This window comes from Lathamus discolor, chromosome W (genome assembly GCF_037157495.1).
Source record: "Lathamus discolor isolate bLatDis1 chromosome W, bLatDis1.hap1, whole genome shotgun sequence".
NCBI lineage: Eukaryota > Metazoa > Chordata > Aves > Psittaciformes > Psittacidae > Lathamus > Lathamus discolor.
In genome coordinates, this window is record NC_088908.1 from 24,637,872 (window position 1) to 24,664,685 (window position 26,814).

General features: G+C 45.6%; 1 protein-coding gene across 4 annotated transcripts in view; it reads right to left on the reverse strand.

The window, feature by feature from the left end:
- LOC136004311 (sphingomyelin phosphodiesterase 3-like) overlaps positions 1 to 26,814 on the reverse strand; it is an 86,453-nt gene that overhangs the window by 19,701 nt on the left and 39,938 nt on the right. For all 4 annotated transcript variants that reach the window (XR_010608379.1, XM_065660694.1, XM_065660695.1 and 1 more), the window contains one exon: positions 12,210 to 12,285. Coding sequence is in view for 3 of the 4 variants with exons in the window: in XM_065660694.1 (XP_065516766.1) it covers positions 12,210 to 12,285 (76 nt within the window). In the remaining variant the exon portion in view is untranslated. The remainder of the gene's footprint in view (positions 1 to 12,209; positions 12,286 to 26,814) is intronic.

Below are 26,814 nucleotides of genomic sequence, written 5' to 3' on the forward strand. Positions count from 1 at the left end.
ATAACACCAGGCTTGCCAGACATGAGCCATGGGGTAGCATGCTGCTGTTGGAGTCCAGATCCACAGGGCAACTTAAATGCATCTATGCCAATGCCTGCAGCATGGGCAACAAATAAGAGGAGCTGGAAGCCATTGTGCATCAGGGAAATCATGACATAATCACCATCACAGAAATGTGGTGGAATCATTTGCATGATTGGAGTGCTGGAGTGGCTGGCTACAGGCTTTTCAGAAGGGATAGACAAGGAAAAAGAGGTGGTGGAGTTGCATTGTATGTCAGGGAGTGCATCGACTGTCTTGAACTTAGTGTTGTGAGTAAGAAGGCTGAATGTTTGTGGGTAAAGATCAGGGGTAAGGCCAACCAAACTGATATCATGGTAGGAGTCTGTTCTAGACCACCCAGCCAGGATGAATCTACAGATGAAGTGTTCTTCAAACAACTGGGAGAAGTTTCACGATTGCTTGCCCTTGTTCTCGTGGGGGACTTCAACCTACTAGATGTCTGCTGGAAGTACAACACAGCAGAAAAGAAACAGTCCAGGAGGTTCTTGGAGGCTGTGGAAGATAACTTCTTAACCTAGCTGGTTAGCGAGCCAACTAGGGGAGATGTCTGGCTAGATGACAGAATTTTCAGTCCTTGGAGAAGTCAGGAAGAAGATGAGCAAAACCTCTACCTTAGACTTCCGGAGGGCCGACTTTGTTCTGTTTAGGACACTGATTGGCAGAATTCTTTGGGAAACATTACTGAAGGACAAAGGAGTCCAGGAAGGCTGGACACTCTTCAAGAATAATATCCTTAAGGCACAGGAGGAGGTGGTCCCCATGTGCCGAAAATCAAACTGGTTGGGAGCAGACGAGTTGAACTGGGAGACTTTGCTAGAACTCAGGAAAAAAAAAATAAAAAAATTTAGCACCTGTGGAAGAAGGGACAGTTACCCCATGAAAAGTACAAGGATGTTGTTAACTTATGTAGAGAGAAAGTTGGAAAGGCAAAGGCACAGATAGAACTAGAATCAGAATAGTTAGGGTTGGAAGAGACCTTAGGATCATCTAGCTCCAACCCCCCTGCCATGGGCAGTGGCACCTCGCAATAAACCATGTCACACAAGACTCCATCCAACCTGGCCTTGAACAGTGCCAGGGATGGAGAATTCACAACTTTGTTCGGCAACCCATTCCAGTGCCTCACCACCCTCACAGTAAAGAACTTCTTCCTTATACCTAACCAAAGATTCCCCTGTTTAAATTAGAACCTCTTGTCCTATTGCTATAGACCCTGATGAACAGTCCCTCTCCAGCATCCTTACCGGCCCCCTTCAGATACTGGAAGGCTGCTATGAGGTCTCCACACAGCCTTCTCTTCTCCAGGCTAAACAGGCCCAACTTCCTCAGCCTATCTTCATACGGGAGGTGCTCCAGTCCCCTGATCATCCTCGTGGCCCTCCTCTGGACTTGTTCCAACAGTTCCATGTCCTTTTTATGTTGAGGACACCAGAACTGCACACAATACTCCAGGTGAGGTATCATGAGAGCAGAGTAGAGGGGCAGGATCACCTCCTCGACCTGCTGGTAACGCTTCTTTTGATGCAGCCCAGTGTTGGCTTTCTGGGCTGCGAGTGCACACTGAAGCTGGCTCATGTTCATTTTCTCATCGACCAGCACCCCGAAGTCCTTCTCCACAGGGCTGCTCTGAACCTTTTCTCCACCCAACCTGTAGCTGTGCCTGGGATTGCTCCGAGCCAGGTGTAGGACTTCGCACTTGGCGTGGTTGAACTTCATAAGGTTGGCATCAGCCCACCTTATAAGTGTGTCAAAGTCTCTCTGGATGGCACTCCTCCCTCCAGTGTATCAACCGAACCACACAGCTTGGTGTTGTCAGCAAACTTGTTGAGGACGCACTCAATCCCACTGTCCATGTCACCGACAAAGATCTTGAACAAGATCGGTCCCAACACCAATCCCTGAGGGACACCATTTGTTACTGGTTTCCAGCTGTTGACCACAACTCTGCATTCACCCATCCAGCCAGTTCTTTATCCACCAAGTGGTCCATCCATCAAATTGATGTCTCTCCAATTTAGAGACAAGGACGTCTCTAAACAAGGTTACAAGATAGCATCCAGCATGCTACATCATCTACACATGGGCTGGAATAGCTGGAGGCTTGCTCTGTTTTGATGGTTTGGCAGGGTATCTGAAAGGCATGACTCCAAGGGAGGCAGGTGGATTTTGGGCAGCAAAACCTGTCCAAAACATTAATCACTGACTAATTGAAAGACATAAAAGAGCCATGTAAACTTAACAGCCCCTTGGAAAATAATTATATTCAAGCCTCATTAAAGGATCCCTTCATTTGTCACTGAAATGCAGCTATTTCCACAGTGGAAATGAAAAGCCGCTTCATCACAGCATTCAGTAATGGGTAGAGAACTGAGAGGATAAGCTACATTTTATTCTCAAATTTTATTGAAAAAGGTGAATGTCAGATCTGAAAACACAGTAATTGCTCAGAACACAGATGAGCCAGCACATCTCTTGAGAAAAGCATTAGTAGTTCATCTCTAACCATAATTGCTGAGGTGAGTAGCTCGAGAGAGGACGCCTTTAACACCAGAGCGGGGGAGAGATCAGCGTCCAGGAGCCTCAACTCAGAGCAGCCAGAGCTACCGAGGGAGCTTCAAGTCCTCGACAGGACCTGCCCAGGAGCCGGCAGCTCTGCGGACACGAGCCACTGACTCACAGGGGGCGGAGCCAGGAGCAGCAGCGCCAACCCTGAGTGGTTAAAAACTTGCCCCAGGGAGCGCGAGCGACCAGGAGCGTGGCGAACAGAGCGGGCAAACAGAGCGGGCAAACAGAGCGGGACGAGGCAGTTCGCGCGGGCAGGCGAGCGGGATGGTGAGCACCCGTCGTATGGCCAGGGCCCGCTCAGGGAGCTCTGCTCTGGCTGCCCCGGCGGTGGCCAGCATAGGCACCCAGAACAGAGCAGATGACAGGGTAGGCTGCAGTGCAGAGCTCGGAGTGTAGAGGGTGCTTGCACTGGTCTTGTGAGGGAAAGGTGCATGATGGGCAGGGCTGCGCTCGGTGCTCCCTGGTGGAGGCCCTCCTGCAGCAGGTGGCTGAGCTGTGGAATGCTATTAGCAGGCTTCAAGATGTCAGGGTAGCTGAGAGGAAGCAGGGCTGCTTGCTCCAGCCCCATACTGTGCGGGGGCCTCAAGCTTCCCCTCCAGCTCATGAGGGAAAGAAGGAGGCCACCAACCCGGGAAATTGGGAATTAGTGACAAAGAAAAATAACAAAAGAAGGAGGAAAAGGACAATTAAAAGCAAGGAGCTTCCTCCTAAATCTGTTGTCCCCACGCAGAACCGATTTACTGTCCTGCAGGAGACTAACGAGGAAACGCACTTGCACCACAAACAGCCAGATTATGCATGGGTAAAGATCTCTACTGGCACTACAAAGAAAAAGCGGCGGGTCGTAGTAATAGGGGACTCTACTTTGAAAGGGACGGAAGCACTCGTCTGTCGGCCTGACCCCATCTCGAGGGAGGTGTGCTGCCTACCAGGGGCACGGATCAGGGATGTTACAGAGAGGCTGCCTGCTCTAGTAAGTTCCATGGACTATTACCCGCTCCTGGTGATCCATGTGGGTGCTAGGGATATAGGTAGTAGTAGACTGGGGACCATAAAGAAAGACTACAGAGCCCTGGGAGAGGTGGTTAGGGGCTCCGGTGCTCAGATAGTCTTTTCGTCAATTCTCCAGGACACAGGGGAGGACCAAGAAAAAGCTAGGAGGATTGGCCAGGTTAATAAATGGTTAAAAGGGTGGTGTCATAGTCAGGGGTTTGGGTGTCTTGAACATGGGACTGAAGTTAGTAGGCCAGGTCTACTGGGGGCTGGTGGAGCTGCTCTGGTAAAGAAGGGGAAGAACAGTTTTGGTAGGAGGCTTGCCAGACTGGTCAAGGAGGCTTTAAACTAGATGTGTTGGGGGAGTGGGGCATCATTCCATCCCAACACACCCAGTCAGTTGTCAACACCTATAATAAATGCTCGGAACAATGTAGAGATATTCCAGCTGCTCCAGCCAACGAGCCGGCTTCAATTGGAGCTCAGCTCAGATGCCTCTATACAAACGCCCGTAGCATAGGGAACAAACAAGAGGAATTAGAGATGTGTGCATATCTACGGAGTATGATATAATAGGCATCACAGAAACATGGTGGGATGGCTCCTATGACTGGAGTGTTGGAATGGAAGGTTACAGGCTCTTTAGAAAAGACAGGCCTGGCAGGCGGGGAGGGGGAGTTGCCCTTTATGTTAGGGATAGGCTGGAGAGTATGGAACTCGGTCTGGGGACAGGTGAGTAGTTTACAGAGAGTTTGCGGGTCAGGGTTAAAGGGAAAACAGTTGTGGGAGACACTATTGTGGGAATCTGTTACAGGCTGCCTGATCAAGGAGAACCTGTGGATGAAGCACTCTACAGACAGATAGGAAAAGCCTCACTCTCGCAGGCCCTTGTTCTCATGGGGGATTTCAACCACCCTGACATCTGCTGGAACGATGGCACTGCACGGCACAAGCAATCCAGGAGGTTCCTCGATTGTGTGGAAGACAACTTCCTTCTGCAAGTAATAGAGGAGCCAACAAGGAGAGGTGCCATGCTTGACCTTGTGCTCACCAACAGGGAAGGGCTTGTTGAGAATGTGGTACTCCAGGGCAGACTTGGATGCAGCGATCGCGAGATGGTCGAATTTGAGATCCCCAGGACAGTGAGAAGAGCGTGCAGCAAGCTCACTGCCCTGGACTTCAAAAGAGCAGACTTTGGCCTCTTCAGGAGCCTGCTTAGTAAGGTTCCATGGGATATAGCCCTGGAGGGCAGGGGGGCCCAAGACTGTTGGTTGATATTCAAGGATCACCTGCTACAAGCTCAGGAGTGCTGCATCCCAACTAGAAGGAAGAGCAGCAGGAGGGCCAGGAGACCTCCTTGGATGGATAAGGAGCTGCTGAGGAAAAATCAAAGGAAAAAAGAGGCTTATAAAAAATGGAAGCAAGGACAGGCAGCCTGGGTAGAGTACAGGGATGTTGTCCGGGAAGCTAGGGACCAGGTTAGGAAGGCTAAGGCCCAGCTAGAATTAAACCTAGCCAGGGATGTTAAGGATAATAGGAAGGGATTCTACAGGTACATAGCAAAGAAAAAACAGACTAGGGACAAAATAGGCCCCCTGAGGAAGCTTTCGGGAGAACTGGCTACTCTGCATTTGGAGAAGGCTGAGGTTCTGAATGACTTCTTTGCTTCGGTCTTCACTGGCAAAGGCTCTGACTGCACCACCCAGTTCTTAGAAGGAAGACGCGGGGACTGTGAGAATGAAGACCTTGGGCCCACTGTAGGGGAGGATCTGGTTCGAGACCATCTTCAAAATCTGAACGCTCGTAAGACTGTGGGACCTGATGAAATCCATCCTCAGGTCCTGAAGGAGCTGGCGAATGAAGTTGCTAAGCCACTGGCCATCATATTTGAAAAATCATGGCAGTCAGGTGAAGTTCCCGATGACTGGAAAAAGGGAAATATAACCCCCATTTTCAAGAAGGGGAAAATGGAAGACCCGGGGAATTACAGACCAGTCAGTCTCACCTCTGTGCCTGGTAAAATCTTGGAGCAGATTCTCCTGGAGGGCATGCTAAGGCACATGAAAAACAACAAGGTGCTTGGTGGCAGCCAGCATGGCTTCACTAAGGGGAAATCCTGCCTGACCAATTTGGTAGCCTTCTATGATGGGGCTACAGAACTGATGGACAGGAGTAGAGCAGTTCATGTCATCTACCTGGACTTGTGCAAAGCGTTTGACACTGTCCCGCACGCCATCCTTCTCTCTAAATTGTTGAGATATCAATTTGATGGATGGCCCACTCGGTGGATAAAGAACTGGCTGGATGGCTGCACACAAAGAGTTGTGGTCAATGGCTCAATGTCTGGCTGGAGACCGGTAACGAGTGGTATCCCTCAGGGATCAGTGTTGGGACCGGTCTTGTTTAGCATCTTCGTTGCTGATATGGACAGTGGGATTGAGTGCGCCCTTAGCAAGTTTGCCGATGACACCAAGCTGTGTGGTCCGGTTGATATGCTGGAGGGAAGGGATGCCATCCAGAGGGACCTTGACACGCTTGTGAGGTGGGCTGATGCCAACCTTATGAAGTTCAACCACAACAAGTGCAAGGTCCTACACCTGGGTCGGAGCAATCCCAGGCACAGCTACAGACTGGGCAAAGAAGAGATTCAGAGCGGCCCTGCAGAGAAGGACTTGGGGGTGCTGGTAGATGAGAAAATGAACATGAGCTGGCAGTGTGCGCTCCCAGCCCAGGAAGCTAACTGTATCCTGGGCTGCATCAAAAGGAGCGTGACCAACAGGTCGAAGGAGGTGATCCTGCCCCTCTACTCTGCTCTTGTGAGACCTCACCTGGAGTATTGTGTGCAGTTCTGGTGTCCTCAACATAAAAAGGACATGGAACTGTTGGAACAAGTCCAGAGGAGGGCCACGAGGATGATCAGGGGACTGAAGCACCTTCCGTATGAAGACAGGCTGAGGAAGTTGGGGCTTTTCAGCCTGGAGAAGAGAAGGCTGCATGGAGACCTCATAGCAGCCTTCCAATATCTAAAGGGGGCCTATAGGGATGCTGGGGAGGGACTCTTCGTCAGGGACTGTAGTGACAGGACGAGGAGTAACGGGTTAAAACTTAAACAGGGAAAGTTTAGATTGGCTATAAGGAGGAAATTCTTTCCTGTTAGGGTGGTGAGACACTGGAATCGGTTGCCCAGGGAGGTTTTGAGTTCTCCATCCCTGGCAGTGTTCAAGGCCAGGTTGGCTGAAGCCTTGTGTGGCATGGTTTAGTGTGAGGTGTTCCTGTCCATGGCAGGGGGGTTGGAACTAGAACCAGGGGCGCCGCGGAGAAAGCGGGGTCTGGGGCCGTCTGGGCTAGACCACCGCCATATGTGCCCCAAGATGGCGTCGAGCAGAAAGGCGGAGGGCGGGGTGAAGATGCCCGAGGCGGGAAAAAGGAGGAAGTGCTAGCATTACCATGCGCATGCATACAGGAAGGGGAGGAGAATGGGAAGGAGAGAATTGGTGCGGGAATCCGGAAAAAGGAGGAGAGTTTGAGTGAAGGTAAGAAAACCAATCGGAGCAGCCACCTGAAGCAATGTCCCTGCAGAGCAAACACCCTGCCGAGTAGAGGGCGGGGCGAACCAAGAGGGAGGGAACGGCCCGCCTGCAAGGAAAGTGATTCGGAGAAAACTCCAGGAACAAACTTGCCAACAAAGTTTTCAAGCTGACAAGCAGGCATTCTTTATTGCGGTGCCGAGAGACACGGGGGATAGCTCCTCCTAACGTGTGTCTCTCTCTGTTGCTCCACAAGCCGTCCTTATATAGTCCCTGGGCATACATACATTACGGCATTTTCCAGAAAGTTCTGCGCATGCGTACAGAATTGTGGTGGTGGTCTCTGAGGGTTGTTTACTTCTTCCAACAATCTTCATCACTTCTGGCAGCCTTTGCAGCACGCGCAGTAGATGCTTATACCAGTTTAATTGGTTCGTTAGCACAGGAGACATAATAATCCTCCTATCCTCCTACTTATCAGTTAGTTTAACTGTAGCCCATCCTGGACACCTGCCATTCCCAGATACTCCTTATCCCTGTGTCCTGTTCTTCTAGCCTGTTTTTCTTAAAACTCTGTCAACTATAAAAATTTATCTTGTACAAGAATGCTCAGTGTGTTCTCTAGCTGCACTCTATTTTTTTTTCGATGTATCATGCACTTCAGTAATTTTCCATTGCTACTGTTACAAAGCCATCAAACTTAGCATTACTTAAAACTGATTCTAAAGGTTTTTATATTCCATTTTGTGATTTTCTGTCCCCCTTGTTTCAAATGCGGGCGGGGCCGGAGCCCGACAAAAAAACCGGAAGTAACCAGTCAGTCGAGCTCTGACTCTGAATCAGACACCAGCTGGGATGAGTGGTTCACAACCAATCCAAGCTTAGAGGCGGAGGAAACGAAGACGGACAAAGGGGGAGAACTCCCCCTCATGGACTGGAGGAAAATAAAGATTGCGTGTGTCGACTGGACTCCATCAGCCAAACTAGCGTTCCCGGTCTGGGTGACAGATGGGGGACAGAGGGTCCACTTGCCAATAAACCCTAAGGATATACAAGCGATTGTTAAGGCAATCGCGGACAAAGGGCTTAATTCTGCCATGGTCTCCACTCTCATAGATGGTGTTTTTGGGGGAGATGATATGCTCCCATTCGATATAAAACAAACTTGTAGAATGATCTTTGACAGGGCGAGGGTATGTTGCAGTTAAAAAGGATGGTAGAGTTAAGTGGTGTCCACTTAAGTCCATTAAATCAGACATCCAAAATAAAGCTAACGAAAATTGTGAGGTTTTATCTGCAGGATCTCATCATCGGCTGCCCCTGTAACCCGTATTTCCCGTTGGCAAGAAAGAACGACAGCTTGACAGAATCCAGAGAAGGGCAATGTGCCAGGACATGGGATGATTTGGGGACCTCCCGGTTGAAACGACTTCAAGGTTCTGGACAGAAAATAAGTACGAACCAGGTTGCTTTGGGACAGGGAAGGAAGCTATACCCTTTCCGGTGTGTCCTGATTATTTTGTTTTTGGTGTCATCACGAACAGGGGGCGAAATAAGTCACCAGGCTCACCAGCCATTTAAATGGACATTATATCAAGGAGAAAGTATTAAGGTTGTATAAACTATCATAACTCCAGGGGCTCTCAGTTTTACAGCCACTCTGTGCCAGCTAGCACCTATAGAGCCATGTCTAAACTTAATAGGCTACTATATGTGCCCTGCTTCCAACCCTGGAAAAGGATATTGCAACCATCTAAATCACTACTATTGTGCTTATTGGGGTTGTGAAACAATTGCCTCCTCATGGTCTCCTTTGATGAAAGATAAGTTCATAAAAACAAGTTGGGGACCTGATGGATGTAAGTTGCCTAAACATGATTCTCTTGGAGGCGTCCTGAATAGTAATTGTCGGCATATAAGACTTGACATTTTGCAGCCTGAGGATCCAGGATGGTCAATAGGTAGAGTCTGGGGCCTTAGGTATTGGGAACCAGGAGCGGATAGAGGTGGATTATTTCTTATTAAAAAGGAAATGGTTCCAAATGATCCATTACCAGTAGGCCCCAACCTAGTATTGACTGATGATTTAGTCGAAGAGATATCAGATGATGTAACAATAGTTTCTGAAATGACTGATACCAAAAATATCCCCACCCCCACTCAAAACTAATATCTTGGGCGTAATTCCCTTTGGAAATTGATGCAAGCCAGTTATCTGGTATGGAATAGAACTAACCCAAATCTTACTGAACATTGCTGGTTGTGTTATGGAATAAGACTGCCCTTTTATGAGGCTGTAGGAGTCATTAAAAAACCCAGACTCTCAAATGCCACTAATCCAGCGCAGTGTACATGGGGTTTAGAAAAACAAGGACTTACATTAACTCAAGTGACAGGAAGAGGTATGTGTGTAGGGAAAGTTCCTGAACACAAAAGACATTTGTGTGTCAATAAGGAAAAGAGACCATTGCCATCTAAAAGACCAGCAAGATGGTTATTACCGGCTAGTGATACCAAGTGGGTTTGTTCCACCATAGGAGTCACACCTTGTTTGTCATTGAAACTTTTTAATGAATCTTCAGATTATTGTATACAAGTGGCAATAGTTCCTAGAATTTTCTATCATTCTGAAGAGTTTGTTTACCACTCACAGATTACTTCAGAACATCATTTATCCAAACGAGAACCTTTTACAGCACTAACAGTAGCTACATTAATGATCTTAGGAGGTGTGGGAGTAGGTACAGGAGTAACCTCATTAGTGCAGCAGAGCAAAGAATTTAAAGCACTAAGGATGGCTGTAGATGAGGATCTGGTAAGAATTGAGCAATCAATAACTGCTTTAGAAAAATCCATCAGAGCACTGTCCGAAGTAGTGCTGCAAAACCGGAGAGGATTAGATTTAATGTATTTACAGCAAGGAGGGGTGTGTGTAGCGCTTAGAGAGGAATGTTGCATATATGCAGATCACACTGGAGTCGTCAGAGATACCATGACTAAACTTAGAGAAGGTCTAGAAAAAAGAAAAAGGGATGGAGAACCTCAACAAGGGTGGTATGAAACATGGTTTAATCATTCACCATGGTTGAACACCCTGATATCTACCCTGGTGGGGCCTAATGTAATGATCGTGATGGCACTGATTTTTGGACCCTGTGTCCTGAACAAGCTTATGTCGTTTGTCAAGAGCCGGCTAGAACGAGTAGACATTATGTTGGTAGAACGCCGACAACTGCTTTAAAAATATTCTTATTTGAAGTCTTTTTTCACCATCTTCAATTATACCTCACTGATCCTAGTTACCCTCAGGGTACTTCTTGCTCTATGTGTCTTATGTTTTATATTTAAGTTTGTCTGTGATACATACCTCAAGATAAGTAGATAATGATATACCTCCTCTAGAACTTATTAGATTTTAGTTAATTTTATTGTTATTATGAAATTATGGTGCATGCTTTTATACTTTTATATTTTGGCTTATTTAGTTGAGCATAGGGAGGGGGGAAATGTGGTAGTTAGGGTTCGGCGGTCGGAAGATGTCGTGTTGTACTGAAAGATAAAGAGATAAGGCCCCTCTCTCTAGAGCCAATAACATTTGGTTTGTGGTGTAAGTAGACGGAAGTGGCGTTGTAAATTCAGGGTATATAACGCTGTGTCACCTATCATTAAACGCCATTTGCCGTTCACCACATTGGTGTCTGTGAGCAGATGGACCGAGTGGGCTGGGGTTGGTCGCCGTGCCGTTCCTGAGATAGGTCGCTACGCCACCCAAAGGCAACAGACACCACTCGTCACTGGTCTCCAGCCTGACATCGAGCCATTGACCACAACTCTTTGTGTGCAGCCATCCAGCCAGTTATTTATCCACCGAGTGGTCCATCCATCAAATTGATATCTCTCCAATTTAGAGAGAAGGATGTCGTGCGGGACAGTGTCAAATGCTTTGCACAAGTCCAGGTAGATGACATCAACTGCTTTACCCTTGTCCATCAGTTCTATAGCCCCATCATAGAAGGCCACCAAATTGGTCAGGCAGGATTTCCCCTTAGTGAAGCCATGCTGGCTGTCACCAAGCACCTTGTTGTTTTTCATGTGCCTTAGCATGCCCTCCAGGAGAATCTGCTCCAAGATTTTACCAGGCACAGAGGTGAGACTGACTGGTCTGTAATTCCCCGGGTCTTCCATTTTCCCCTTCTTGAAAATGGGGGTTATATTTCCCTTTTTCCAGTCATTGGGAACTTCACCTGACCGCCATGATTTTTCAAATATGATGGCCAGTGGCTTAGCAACTTCATTCGCCAGCTCCTTCAGGACCTGCGGATGGATTTCATCAGGTCCCACAGTCTTACGAGCGTTCAGATTTTGAAGATGGTCTCGAACCAGATCCTCTCCTACAGTGGGCCCAAGGTCTTCATTCTCACAGTCCCCGCATCTACCTTCTAAGACCTGGGTGGTGCAGTCAGAGCCTTTGCCAGTGAAGACCGAGGCAAATGACCTTAGAAAATACTTTTTCATGAAACAAATGGGATATAGCATGCTGTGACGTGCTGTAGTAAATGTTACAGTGGGATTGCTTTTAAACATGACCAGCAGAATTTTTCAATGAATGTATTAACTTGCTCACCATTTATGTATGAAATTTACAGGTCAAAACCCAGAGAATGTGGGCTTATTCCAGCTTCTGATTTCTGCTGTCCCAACTTGTATCTTCTGATAATTCCCTAGTTACATACAAATAAATGTTTTTATATTGATACTCACAGTATGGGCTGTTAAATGCTATTGAGTAATGATGATAGTAGTGTATATGCTAAAATAACAGTATTTGGTTAAGAGGGAGCAAAGAGAAGGAAACCTCTCAAGGGATATTTTTTGTTTGTGTCCTATAATACTTAACTACTCCAGTAGTGGAAAGGGGAAGATTTGAGGATATACTTGTCTACCCTTCTTCACTATTTCACTATTTGCAATGCAGACTGCACTGTGTCAGAAATACTGGAGGAGCAAGAACACCACCACTAGGAATAGTGAACAAGTAGGATATGCAATGTAGGACAGTACCTTCAATATCTTGCAAGTGAGTGCAGGAAATGTATCCCACAATTCTTTGGTCCTGAGGTGTACTTCCCACTTGCACCTGGGAGGGAAGGAAGAAATAAAAAAGTGATTAACGGAAGAGTTCATACAAATCCACTTCCACCCCAGCCATGCAGCCTCTGTACATGGTATTGTCTTTTTTCCATGTCTTTCCATCTTGGCTCCATTTTGAAAACACACACACATGAAAGTCCACTGGAGACACACACTGGGGCTTCCTCAGTCCCACTGCCACTAGCACACTGCCTCCCTCATGATCACCACTACATGAACCTTTCCATTTTGATCTGTGACACATGCAAAATGTGACAACTCTTTGCAACCCCACTGGTTCTCTGTCCCAGTTGCACTGCCACCCTTTTGTATCCCAGCTCTTGTTCACGTGCAGGATTCAGGCCCACCACTGAAGTGCCACGTAATACTGATATTATCAGCAGTCTAATTTTTGCTCACTGTGTAAGACCAGAATGCAGAAGGAAAAAATGCCAGGGGAGGCTGGGGAAAAGGATGAAATATGAAATAAATACTGGTTTTGACCATGTTTTCTTCATTCTACAGAAAGATTTGGATTTTGATGGATTTTTTTCCATTCTTCTACAAAGGTGCTAGGGATTTTTGCTATGTCTCAGCAAAGTGTTTACATTCTTCAGCACCCAGCAGCAGCCCCCATGTCTGTCAACCAGATGAAAACAAAGTGTGCTGCTGCTCTTACTCACAGAAGAGGCAGGGCTTCCAGGGAAGTTGGAACAGTCCTCATCTATATCATGTGCTACAGTCTTTTAAAAATGTATTTGCTGGTGAACACACAACCAAATCAGAATCAAGTTCTGGTTTAGGTTTTTAACTCTATTGAAGGGTTTGGCAGTTCAGGGCTTGACTTGCAAATCAGAAGTCACAATGATTTGAGGATCAAGATTTGGTTTGAGACAAGAAACAAGCTTGAGCATATGGTTTTCCTGTTGTCAGTTAATATGGCAGCACTGTATGGACTACTAAAGGAAATGCCCATGGAGGAAAGTTGAACCCACGGCTCAGAAAGCAAAACCACAGATTACTCTCCTTCGCAAGGCTTAGTGCAGATTTCATCTGACACCTCTAAATAACAAGCAGAGCTCCATTTTATACAGACAGTTTTGTCAGCTTCATTGGTTTTCTTGTTTTTCAGTTATCCAAGAACCATACAAATCATTTTATAACTGGAAAGTCAGCTCTGCAGTGAGAGAATTTGGAAGTCATTTGTACTCTACAATACCCTGTTAACTTTCAGATTTTATTCCAGCTAGCAGAGTATGTAATAAACAACTTGCATTATTCTGTCCTCAGCCTGTTCAGTCCTTTTTTAGACAGCTTTCCAAAGGGATCCTGATGGTGTTATTTTCTGTGCCCATACAGTTCACCTGCTCCAGGGAGTGTGAAGGCAGAGGAAGACAAAGAAAATACACATAGTCACTAGGGGATCTACCCGTAAGCCAGAGGATTCTCCTGAACTTACAAGACTTTAGAAGAGTTGCAGAGGACATCCTGATCTGCTGGATGGCTGCTAGTGACTACTGCAGAAGCTTCACTACGCAGACCTCTTTCTTCCACCCCCATAGAATCATATAATAGTCAGGGTTAGAAAGCACCTTAGGATCATAGACTAGTTAGGGTTGGAAAGGACCTCAAGATCATCTAGTTCCAACCCCCCGCCATGGGCAGGGACACCTCAAACTAAACCATCCCACCCAAGGCTTCATCCAACCTGGCCTTGAACACCGCCAGGGATGGAGCACTCACAATCTCCCTGGGCAACCCATTCCAGTGCCTCACCACCCTAACAGGAAAGAATTTCCTCCTTATATCCAGTCTAAACTTCCCCTGTTTAAGTTTAACCCGTTACCCCTCGTCCTGTCACTACAGTCCCTGACGAAGAGTCCCTCCCCAGCATCCCTATAGGCCCCCTTCAGGTACTGGAAGGCTGCTATTAGGTCTCCACGCAGCCTTCTCTTCTCCAGGCTGAACAGCCCCAACTTCCTCAGCCTATCTTCATACGGGAGGTGCTCCAGTCCCCTGATCATCCTCATGGCCCTCCTCTGGACGTGTTCCAGCAGTTCCATGTCCTTTTTATGTTGAGGACACCAGAACTGTACACAATACTTCAAGTGAGATCTCACGAGAGCAGAGTAGAGGGGCAGAATCATCTCCTTCGAACTGCTAGTCAAGCTCCTTTTGATGCAGCCCAGGACACGGCTGGCTTCCTGGGCTGCGAGCGCACGCAGCCAGCTCATGTTAAGTTTCTCATCGACCAACACCCCCAAGTCCTTCTCCACAGGGCTGCTCTCAATCTCTTCTTTCCCCAAACTGTAGCTGTGCATGGGATTGCTCCGACCCAGGTGCAGGACTTTGCATGGCTGAACTTCATAAGGTTGGCATCAGCCCACCTTACAAGCGTGTCAAGGTCCCTCTGGATGGCATTCCTTCCCTCCAGCCTATCAACCGAACCACACAGCTTGGTGTCATCAGCAAACTTGTTGAGGACACACTCAATCCCACTCTCCATGTCAGCGATGAAGATGTTAAACAAGACCGGTCCCAACACCGATCCCTGAGGGACACCACCTTGTTGTTCTTCATGTGCCTTAGCATGCCCTCCAGGAGAATCTGCTCCAAGATTTTACCAGGCACAGAGGTGAGACTGACTGGTCTGTAATTCCCCGGGTCTCCCATTTTCCCCTTCTTGAAAATGGGGGTTATATTTCCCTTTTTCCAGTCGTCGGGAACTTCACCTGACTGCCATGATTTTTCAAATATGATGGCCAGTGGCTTAGCAACTTCATTCGCCAGCTCCTTCAGGACCCGCCGATGGATTTCATCAGGTCCCATGGACTTGTGTGTGTTCAGATTCTTAAGATGGTCTAGAACCAGATCCTCTCCTACAGTGGGCCCAAGGTCTTCATTCTCACAGTCCCTGCATCTACCTTCTAAGACTTGGGTGGTGCAGTCAGAGCCTTTGCCAGTGAAGACCGAGGCACAGAAGTCATTCAGAACCTCAGCCTTCTCCAAATGCAGAGTAGCCAGTTCTCCCCATAGCTTCCGGAGGGGGCCTACATTGTCCCTAGTCTGTCTTTTATTCACTATGTACCTATAGAATCCCTTTCTGTTACCCTTAACATCCCTAGTCAAGTTTAATTCTAACTGGGCCTTAGCCTTCCTAACCTGGTCCCTAGCTTCCCGGACAACATCCCTGTACTCTTCCAGTCCACCTGTCCTTGCTTCCACTTTTTATAAGACTCTTTTTTAATTTGAATTTTCCTCAGCAGCTCCTTATCCATCCAAGGAGGTCTCTTGGCCCTCCTGCTGCACTTCCTTCTAGTTGGGATGCTTGTAGCAGGTGATCCTTGCATATCAACCAACAGTCTTAGGGCCCCCTGCCCTCCAGGGATATCCCATGGAACCTTACTAAGCAGGTTCCTGAAGAGGCTGTCCTGGGTTGAGCAGCAGCAGTCATTTTTCTCCTTCTTAGGAGCTAGTACAGTGCTGTGTTTTGATCTTTTGGCCTTGGAACAGTGGTGATAACGCCGATGTTTTCAGTTGCTGCTCGAATGTTTGGTCTGGCCAAGGACTTTCTGAGCCTCATGCTCTGCCAGGGAGGAGGGGAGGCCGGGAGGAAGCAGAGACAGGACACCTGACCCAAACTAGCCAAAGAGGTATTCCATACCACAGCACGTCATGCCCAGGAGGTAACTTAGAGTGACCCGGAAGGGGTAGAGGGACTGCAGGGTTGGAGGAGGTATCGGTCGGTGCTTGGCTGGGGGGAGTGGGGTGAGTTATTGGTCGGCTGGTGTTGAGGTGTTGTATTCTTTCCTCTTGTTATTTCCTTTATCATTATTATTATTGGTGGTAGCAGTAGTGATCTGTGTTATACCTTACTTACTAAACTGTTCTTATCTCAACCTGTGGGAGTTGCATTCTTTTCGATTCTCCTCTCCGTCCCTCCAGGAGCAGGGGGAGGGCAAGAAGGGGGGGAGTGAGTAAACGAGGTTTGTGGTTGGGTTTAAACCACGACAGAGGCCAAAGTCTGCTCTCTTGAAGTCCAGGGCAGTGAGCTTGCTACAAGCTCTTCTCACTGTCCTGAGGATCTCGAATTCAACCATCTCGTGATCACTGCATCCAAGGCTGCCTTGGAGCATCACATTTCCAACAAGCCCTTCCCTGTTGGGAAGCAAAAGGTCAAGCTCGGCACCTCTCCTTGTTGGCTCCTCTATTACTTGCTGAAGGAAGTTGTCTTCCACAAAATCGAGGAACCTCCTGGATTGCTTGTGCTTTCCCGTACCTTCCTTCCAGTATATCAGGGTAGTTGAAGTCCCCCATGAGAATAAGGGCCTGCGATTGTGAGTCTTTTCCTATCTGTCTGTAGTGTGCTTCATCCACAGATTCCTCTTGATCAGGCGATCTGTAACAGATCCCCACCGTAACGTCTCTTCCCTTCCCAACCTGTAGATGTGCCTGGGATTGCTCTGACTCACGTGTAGGACCTTGCACTTGGCATTTTTTTTCATGTTTTTTTGCTCAGGCTGACTTGGTCTGAAAAATGACTGCAACAGGTGAATTGAAAGAGGTGTTATCTCCAACTTTTTCTGCAGTATATGCCTTTCCAATATAAAAGTAAGAAACCAGTAGTTTATATCCTCTCCTATCTAGGGGAGGCAGGTTTAGCAATTATATTTTCTAAACTTAGTAACTCAGAATCAGATTTCTCTTCAACACTGAAAACTACATATTGTAATGTCTTTGCTAGTTTACAAATGTGCAGTGTCTCCTGCCACAGAGAAAAGTGTGTATTTTATGTCTTTCCATGCCACCTACTGTAACCACACTGAAAAGAAAATACTGCACGTAGTTTCCTGCCTTAAAGCAAGAATGTGCTGCTTTTAATCCTCTTATTAAAAACAGCAGATGGAATAATATTCAGTGTCTCTATCCAAAAAACATAAAATATTTAAGTCTAAAAGCTGAACATCTGAACATAGGTTATAATCAGTTGAGAATAAGAAGTCAACTCAAATTGAGACCTGGACAGGCTGGAGAGTTGGGCGGGGAGAAACTTGATGAAATTTAACAAGGGCAAGTGTAGAGTCTTGCATCTGGGGAAGAACAACCCCATGTACCAGTACAGGTTGGAGGTTGACCTGCTGGAAAGTAGTGAAGGGGAAAGGGACCTGGGGGTCCTGGTGGATAAGAGGATGACCATGAGCCAGCAATGTGCTCTTGCGGCCAAGAAGGCAAATGGCATCTTAGGATGCATTAGAAAGGGAGTGGTTAGTAGGTCAAGAGAGGTTCTCCTCCCCCTCTACTCAGCCTTGGTGAGGCCGCATCTGGAATATTGCGTCCAGTTCTGGGCCCCTCTGTTCAAGAAGGACAGGGAATTGCTTGAAGGAGTCCAGCGCAGAGCCACAAAGATGATTAAGGGAGTGGAACATCTCCCTTATGAGGAGAGGCTGAGGGAGCTGGGTCTCTTTAGCTTGGAGAAGAGGAGACTGAGGGGTGACCTCATCAATGTTTACAAATATGTAAAGGGTAGGTGTCAGGATGATGGAGCTAGGCTTTTTTCAGTGATATCCAGTGATAGGACAAGGGGCAATGGGTGTAAACTGGAGCATAGGAAGTTCCACGTTAACATCAGGAAGAACTTCTTTACTGTAAGAGTGACAGAGCACTGGAACAGGTTGCCCAGGGGGGTTGTGGAGTCTCCTACACTGGAGATATTCAAGGCCCGCCTGGACAAGTTCCTGTGTGATGTACTGTAGGTTACCCTGATCTTGCAGGGGGGTTGGACTAGATGATCTTTTGAGGTCCCTTCCAACCCTTGGGATTCTGTGATTCTGTGATTCTGTGACTTTAGAATTTAGAATTTAGTGCAGCCTTAATGGAGTGCCTGACAAGGCCTGTAACAATTTACTTTAACAGGTATATAGAAAGTGGTGTTCTCTCCAACTTTTTGAATGATACTCTTCAGCTTATTAACGCATAGGATCATCCTCATTTGCATTAAGCATAAATAAATACATAGCGTGCAGTGTCCCTGTGTGCACAGATCTATACTGAAATGGTCTTGGGAAATTTCACTCTCAAAGCATGACAAGAAAAGGCCTAGAAGAAAAGACTGATTTCAGCTACAGGCAGCTGGGTGACTTCAACAAATGCCCCTTTGGGTTACTACCACCAAGGAACAGTGTCCCAGGTCTCTGCATTTGCTGGGAACAAGGGCTGCTTTACACACCCCCTGTGGGGGAAAAGGAGAGGGCCTTTCCTAAGGACTCTGATAATTAAAAAAACTGAGACAACTCAAAAGCAAGAGCTGAAGGCATTAGAATAATTAGAATTTCCTTGGAAATGACAGTATGGAAGTACATCCAAAACAGCTTGACTCACACATTTCACATTTCCTCCAATGTTTTTGACTTCTGGTGTGGGGTTTTTTTATTGTTTATTTTGAGTGTCACTATTGATGTAAACCACCAAGCAGAGTCCTTTTGAGTATAATCACAATGGAGGCAAATATTTGTGACAACTACCAGGAGAGAAAAAAAAAAATATCCTCACAGCCTCTTAGTCAATTCCTACCTACAGCAGAAGCACTAGTGAATTAAATATGGTCTGAAATAAAATAGTAAGGAAAATGTGATTATGCAGCCTAATTTGGTATTTCACAGATGGACTACTCTTCATTGGGGACTGTAGTGATAGGACAAGGGGTAATGGGTTCAAACTTAAACAGAGGAATTTAAGGTTAGATATAAGGAAGAAGTTCTCTACTGTGAGGGCGATGAGGCACTGGAATAGGTTGCCCAAGGAAGTTGTGAATGCTCCATCCCTGGCAGTGTTCAAAGCCAGGTTTGATGGAGTGTTAGGTGACATGGTTTAGTGTGTGATGTCCCTGCCCATGGCAGGGGGGCTGGAACTAGATGATCTTAAGGTCCTTTTCAACCCTAACTATTCTATGATTCTATGATTCTATGACAAGGACTATGGGATGTGCAGTCAGGAAAACTACTTGATCTCTGGAATATTACAATCCCTGTATTTCTGCATAAAACCATTCCTTTGTGTGGCCAAGGAGTATAGCTACTTTTAGACTGTTCCATATTCAAGGGCATATTATATTGTTGTGACTCGGCCCGAGCAGCTACATAGCAGTCTTGCAGAATGGCAACACTGAGCGTTAACTTCAGCCTGCAACGGGGATTTGCCAGAAAGGTTCCACTTCTATCAACCTAGGTCAGCACTTCATAAATATAATATAATTTTTTCTGCTTAATACAGAAAAAAACTTCTAAATTCATATCTGCAACAAAAATATATGTAAGCAAAAAAACCAGAGTGACTCCTTCCCCATAAGCTTGACTTAAGTTCACCTCAAATGTTTGACATGTAGCAGCAATGTGTCAATAATACATTCACTGAATTACACTTCTGCAGGGAAGTACTTCAGATACAACTTACTAAAAATAACTGTATAATCTTAGTTGTGTCATGAAGTACTCTTCTATTTCTATGGAAATTTACGTAAAGGTAATGTCGTGGTTTAAACCCAACCACAAAAGCTCGTTCACTCACTCCCCCCCCCCCCCCCCCCCCCCCCCGCTTTTCTCTTTCTCCCTCTTTCTTTCCTTCCCCACTGCCCCGACCATCCCCGCTCCTGGAGGGATGGGGAGGAGAATCGAGAGAATGTAACTCCCACGGGTTGAGATAAGAACAGCCCAGTAACTAAGGTATAACACAAATCACTACTGCTACCACCAATGATAATATTGATAAGAGAAAATAACAAGAGAATACAATACCACCGCCGAACGAGTTCGACCCCCCCGAAGAGAGACCATGCCCTTCCGGGTAACTCCCAGTTACCTCCCTGGGCATGACGTGCTGTGGTATGGAATACCTCTTTGGCTAGCTTAGGTCAGGTGTCCTGTCTCTGCTTCCTCCCGGCCTCCCCTTGTCCCCGGCAGAGCATGAGACTCACAAAGTCCTTGGCCAGAACAAACACCACTCAACAACAATTAAAAACAATCGGTGTTATCAGCTCTCTTCCCAGGCTGGAATTCAAAACACAGAGCTTGCACCAGTTACTAAGAAGGAGCAAAACGGCTACTGGTAAACCCAGGACAGGTAATATCTAAATATATTTATAACTTGCCTATATTTTAAGCCAGGATAATTATTATAAAAGGAAAACGTTGTATGTGATATCCTGTTAAACTCTGATATTACCTAGAGGTAAAATTAAAACAGAGAGAACATGTTTGTGCTTTAATAAAGTGTCTAATTATATAACTTTGACAGAAACAAATGAACATTTATCCATATTACGCTGAAATATGCAAAATCTATTCCAATTCTCAGTACATTTGTAAAAGTTAAGTAATCAAACTAGTCAAATATTTGGAAGCTAGGAGTGGATTTGCTACTGCTATATATTTACATTTGACCCCTGCCTATAAATTAGTGTAAAAATAACAGCTCTGAACTTTTATATATAATATCAACTACTTTTCATTAAAAGATTTCATCTTTCTGCTGTAGCACTTTAGTACAAGCTGTTGGGAGAGACTGTGCCGATACTGTGCTGTACTACACAAAACGGTGCATATTCCTATAGTTGTGTATCAAAAACATGCTCTGTGTGTACTAAGGAGGAGACTGGTATCAGGCTCACGAAAGACAGCAAGCCCTCAGGGCTACAGCAGGAAGATTCTTGTTGACAAGGAGAAAAAAATGCAATGAGTAGCAACAGTTGAAATTTTAGAGCTACAGTGAAGGAAATAAATTGAAATTCAATCACATTACTTGCTGACATAGGAATTTTCTGAGTTAAAGGGAAAAACATGCACATCTCATGTTTACCATGCTCTAGTATAATAAGTTGTCCTGGGTTCAGCAGTAGCAGTCTCCTTAGTAGCTGGTGCAGTGCTGTAGCTTTGACTTTCAGCCTGAGAACAGTGCTGATAACACCAATGTTTTTAGTTGTTGCTCAGTAATGTTTACTCTGACCAAGGACTTTCTGAGTTTCATGCTCTGCCAAGGAGGAGGGGAAGCCAGGAGGAAGCAGAGACAGGGCACCTGACCCAAACTGACCAAAGAGGTATTCCATACCACAGCATGTCATGCCCACTATATAAACTGGGGACAGTTACCCAGAAGGGCTAGCTCACTGCTCGGGTCAGGGTGGGTATCAGTCAGAGGGTGGTGAACAGTTGTATTCTCTTCCCTCGCTATTTCCCTTATCATTATTATTATTGGTGATAGCAGTAGTGGTTTGTGTCATACCTTAGTTCCTGGACTGCTCTTATCTCAACCTGTGGAAGTTACATTCTTTCAATTCTCCTCCCCATACCTCCGGGAGGGGGGGGGGGGGGAGGAAGGAGGGGGAGTGAGAGAGAGGCTGCGTGGTTCTGATTTACCAGCTGAGCTTAAACCATGACAGTTCTTTTTGGCACCCAATGTGGGGCACGAAGGGCTGAGATAATGACAGATCTGACTGGAGCGTGTCTAATCATATTTGTGATAAGCATTTATTGTTTTGGATTAATAGTCACTCTTCACAATGCTGATTTATTGGCTCTCAAAGTTGTTGCTCTTGATCTCACAGTTCCAGAATTCAGCAGTAGCAGTCATTTTTCTCCTTAGTAGCTGGTGCAGTGCTGTGGTTTTGATTTCATGGGATGAGTCCAGTAACTAAGGTATAATACAAAACTACTACTGCTATCACCAGTAATAATAATGATAAGGGAAATAACAAGGGGAGAGAATATAAAACTAAAAGGGGAAAAGGAAAAGCAAACAATAAACATAAGTGATGCACAATACAACCACTCACCGCCTGCTGACCGATACCCAGCCCAACCCAAGCAGCGATCTAGCCCTTCTGGGTAACTCCCCCCAGTTTATATACTGGGCAGGACGTGCTGTGGTATGGAATACCCCTTTGCCTAGTTTGCGTCAGGTGTCCTGTCTCTGCTTCCTCATGGATTCTTGTGCCCCTCCTCACTGGCAGAGCATGAGACTGAAAAAGTCCTTGATCAGAGTAAACATTACTTAGCAACAACTAAAAACATTGGTGTGTTATCAGCACTGTTCTCAGACTGAAGTTGAAAACACAGCACTGCACCAGCTACTAAGAAGGAAAAAAATGGCTGCTACAGCTGAACCCAGGACACCCTCCATTTCTTGTGCAATTGCAGAGCAGAAGTTGCCCTTTCACTTGCAGCCACAACACACACAAGATGGCATGGGACAGTAAAGGCAGCTTAATTACCCGAGCGACCTGCATCTGCATCAGTAACATCAAAAAGGAGAATCACAGAAGTTGGTTCAGGGAACCCTCACTTTATCTTTCAGAGCAGGCACCTCGAGACCAGCAAACAGTAAAAGTGCTTCAAAGCAGCTTTCCGGTCAGAGCTCCTGCTCCTTCTCCCATCTGCAAAACCCACAAAGACATTTTTTCCTTTTGATTCCTTTTGATTTTGTTAGAATACTACTAGCTGTTCAAACAACCCACATAAGACTGTGGTTTTGATCTATGTTCACATAACTGTTTTAAGCAAGATGTTTTATTTTTGCTAAAATTCTCTCTCTTAGCAGATGCTAAAACCCAGAATAATTTCCTACTAAGAATGGTAGGAAGAACAGCCTTCTATGCAACATATTTCCATATCTCCCAGTCTCATTCCAAAACCATTTTGGGAATGATACCTGTTTCATTCACCTCCTTACCCCAAGGACACATTTACATGTTGTATAGCTCAGGTTTACATTACAGCTACAGCTATTTCAATTTAAGGATAAGAGAGAAGCAGAATTTGTCAGCACAAATGGCAGTTTTTATTCATAGAATCACAGAATCCCAAGTTGGAAGGGACCTTGAGGATCATCTGGTCCAAGCTTTATAGGCAAAGCATGACCTAGACTGGATGCCCCAGCACCCTGTGCAGCTGAATCTTTAAAGTATCATTAGATGTATCAAACTCTTATTAGCTCTCCAGTAACTCACCACGTCGAGTTAAGGATGTTTTCTAGTTTTATTGCACTACTGCTCAAAACTTTCACAGCATCCCTGAAAGACAGCGTAACTAAGGCTCCATACTACTCCCTCCATGTAAGGATAAATGTTGACATTTTGAAACTTTATAGTAAATTACAAACAGGTTGTGCATCATATAATTTCTGCTCAGCATTCATTGATACCTTTTAAACTTGATTTGACTGCAAAATCATCACCCATTTTCTGAAAGGGACATGTATTTTAAAACTTGCTTTAAATTCATCAAACCCCTGTGCGTCAAACCAACAGCTGCAGAGTAACCAAGAACACTGCAATCTGCATCGTGTTACATGCAGACACATATAAGCCAGCTTTTTAGTTGGCATCACCAGCACAGGATAGCACATCAGTCCCACTTCCCTCTTCTCTCTTACTGTAGCAGAGCAGCAGTAAGAGACAGTTGGAGTTATAAAACCTACAGAGTCAAGGGTTCTTTTTGTAGCCATTTTAAATTAACGTGACATGCAGTGCTAGATTGGTGTCACACCAGAGCCTCCCAAGGGCCTGGGCTATCAAAGTATGAAAATGGATTGGCTGATTTATGTATTTGCTAACTCCTCCTCTGAGTCTTCAACAGCAACTGGGAACAGTGGTTTAAAACTTCAAACATGAAACTGTCACTTAGGTACAAGTGACATTTCCTGCCTTCTTACAAGCTATTTTTTTCTGTGACTGTGTCCCTCTAAGTCTGAATGAGACCCTCAGATTGGCAACAGAAACATTGTTGAAGTCTGAAGAGATCAAAGTGCTGAATGTAGCTTAGTCTTCCAGTTATGCAGAAAATGGCCTTTACACAATAGCTACTCACAACTATGTCATCCTCACGCCTTCATCCTGACCTTCATCAGCCTATACAGATGGAAAAACCCATCTCTGACTGTGATCTCTGTCAGGAATTGCCAGCAGCAGTACCTTTTGTGGCAGACATCTTTAGGAAGAGAACAGACTAAGGCTAGCAGAATCCCTTTGCACAGGTAGCATGAAAGTGTTAAAAGCCTCTGTAATTTACTTCCAACTTCTTTCCTTGGTTGTCACACTCCAGTTGCTAAGCCGCAATCAAATCACTTTACCTTCTTGTGCTTTAGTTTCTCCTATTAAGCAGATACTGATCTTTATTATGCACTCTGAGACATGCGAATGAAAAGCAGTACATAAGGGGTGATTGTTATTACAGCTACTAACTGTAACCCTTGAGCTCTGGAAGTCTCTTGGGTAAAATAACTCTGTACAACTAAGCAAATCTCTCAAATCCTTCCAAATCTCCACCTGAACTTTACAATCTAGATGATGAAGGCAGGGCAGGGAAAAGGGTGGGTAATGGAAAATCATTTCCTCTTCACTGGAAACGGAACCTATTCTGAAAAGAAAACATGTGAAACGCTTGTACCTTGGCATTAGGGATCTGCTCTGTGACACAACTCCCTCAAAATAGTTTTGCCATTTCTTCAAAATAATTCAACTTTCACTAAATGTTTAGTTCTGAGACCTTTAATTTATCTCCTTTTCAGTTACATTTGTAGTAAGGAGACAAGTTGTACTCTTTAATGAGTGACAGTTTCTTTCTCTGAACAATTCTTCTGAATCTGGATGTTGGGCCTTTCCTTATGTCCTGGGTTCAGCTGTAATAGTTCTTTTTCTCCTTCCTGGTAGTTGGTGCGGTGCTGTGTTTCGGCTTTACTCTGAGAACGATGCTGATAACTCACCAATGTTTTAGTTGTTGCTAAGTAATGCTTACTGTGATCAAGGACTTTTCAATCTCTCATGCTCTGCCAGTGAGGAGGTGCACAAGAAGGAGTGAGGAAGCAGAGACAGGATGCCAGATGCAAACTAGGCAAAGGGGTATTCCATACCACAGCACATCATGCCCAGTATATAAATTACCCAGAAGGGCCTGATTGCTGCTTGGGTCAGGCTGGGTATCGGTTAGCAGGTGATGAGCAGTTGTATTGTGCGTCACTTGTGGTTATTTTTTTTCTTTCCCCTTTTAATTTTATATTCTTTCCCTTGTTATTTCCTCTATTATTATTATTATTGTTGGTAGTAGTAGTAGTTTTGTATTATGCTTTAGTTATTGGTCTGTTCTTACCTCAACCCGTGGGATTTACATTCTTTTGATTCTCCTCCCCATCCCTCCAAGAGTAGAGAGGGAAGAAGTGGGGAGTGAGCGAGCAGCTGCATGGTTCTTAATTACTGGCTGGGCTTAAACCATGACACCTGAGGTTCAGAAAGATTTGAATACAGGTTTCATCCTCCCAATAAGTGGAAACATTAAGTGATTTTCTTCCATATTTTCAAAATATGCAAGTCTTCTCCCCTCATTCTTATTTTTTTAAACAACATAAGGAGCAATTGCTCCTTTGCAGAGATGTAACCTGTGCAAGGAGAGCAGCTTCATAAGCGCACTTCCAAAACAAAGCTTAACTGATGTGCTTGCTACTTCAGGAAAAGGAACACTGTGCTTTTCACAGGAGTCAGGAACTTACACGGAGTTTGCATAGGACAGAGGCCTAACTCTACACCACTGCTGCATGGACAACAATTAGGAGACTCCGGCTCTGCGAGTCTCTCTTACTATCTTTGGAACCACACTGAGATGAACTCAGATGAAGGACTGAATTGCATGAGATACATATAAAATCTTGTAAGAGCCAGTAAAAGAAGTGTCTGAAAGCAGTGATAGAAGCTGTCCATTCGGAAGGGCAGAGGAATGGCTAGAATAACACCTTTAGCCACAGTTAGAATAGGCTTTGCTGGCTCACTGCTATCCCAGTGTAAAACCTGGAGACTTCTGAAATTAATGGATTGATTCTTAGTGACTTGAAAAACAAACCTGTCTTTTACTTACTGTAGCATTTGTCTCCAGAGTCCACGCATCCTCGGTTGCTCATTAAGCACTACATCAAGAAAACCTTCAAACCTACTTTGTTTCAAAGCTAAAATTTAATAGGTGTCCTGGGTTCAGCAGTAGCAGTCATTTTTCTCCTTCTTAGTAGTTGGTGCAGTGCTGTGCTTTCGACTTTCGGCCGGGAAACAATGCTGATAACACCAATGTTTTTAGTTGTTACTAAGTAATGTTTACTCTGACCAAGGACTTTCTGAGTCTCATGCTCTGCCACGGAGGAGGAGAAGCCAAGAGGATGCAGAGACAGGACACCTGACCCAAACTAGGCAAAGGGGTATTCCATACCACAGCATGTCATGCCCACTATATAAACTGGGGGCAGTTACCTGGAAGGGTGAGATCACTGCTGGGGTCGGGCTGGGTATCGGTCAGCGGGTGGTGAGCAGTTGTATTCTCTTCCTTGTTATTTCCCTTATCATTATTATTATTGGTGGTAGCAGTAGTGGTTTGTGTTATACCTTAGTTACTGGACTGTTCTTATCTCAACCTGTGGGAATTAAATTCTTTCAATTCTCCTCCCCATCCCTCCGGGAGTGGGGGGAGGAAGAGGGGGAGTGGGCAAGTGGCTATGGGGTTCTGGGTTGCCA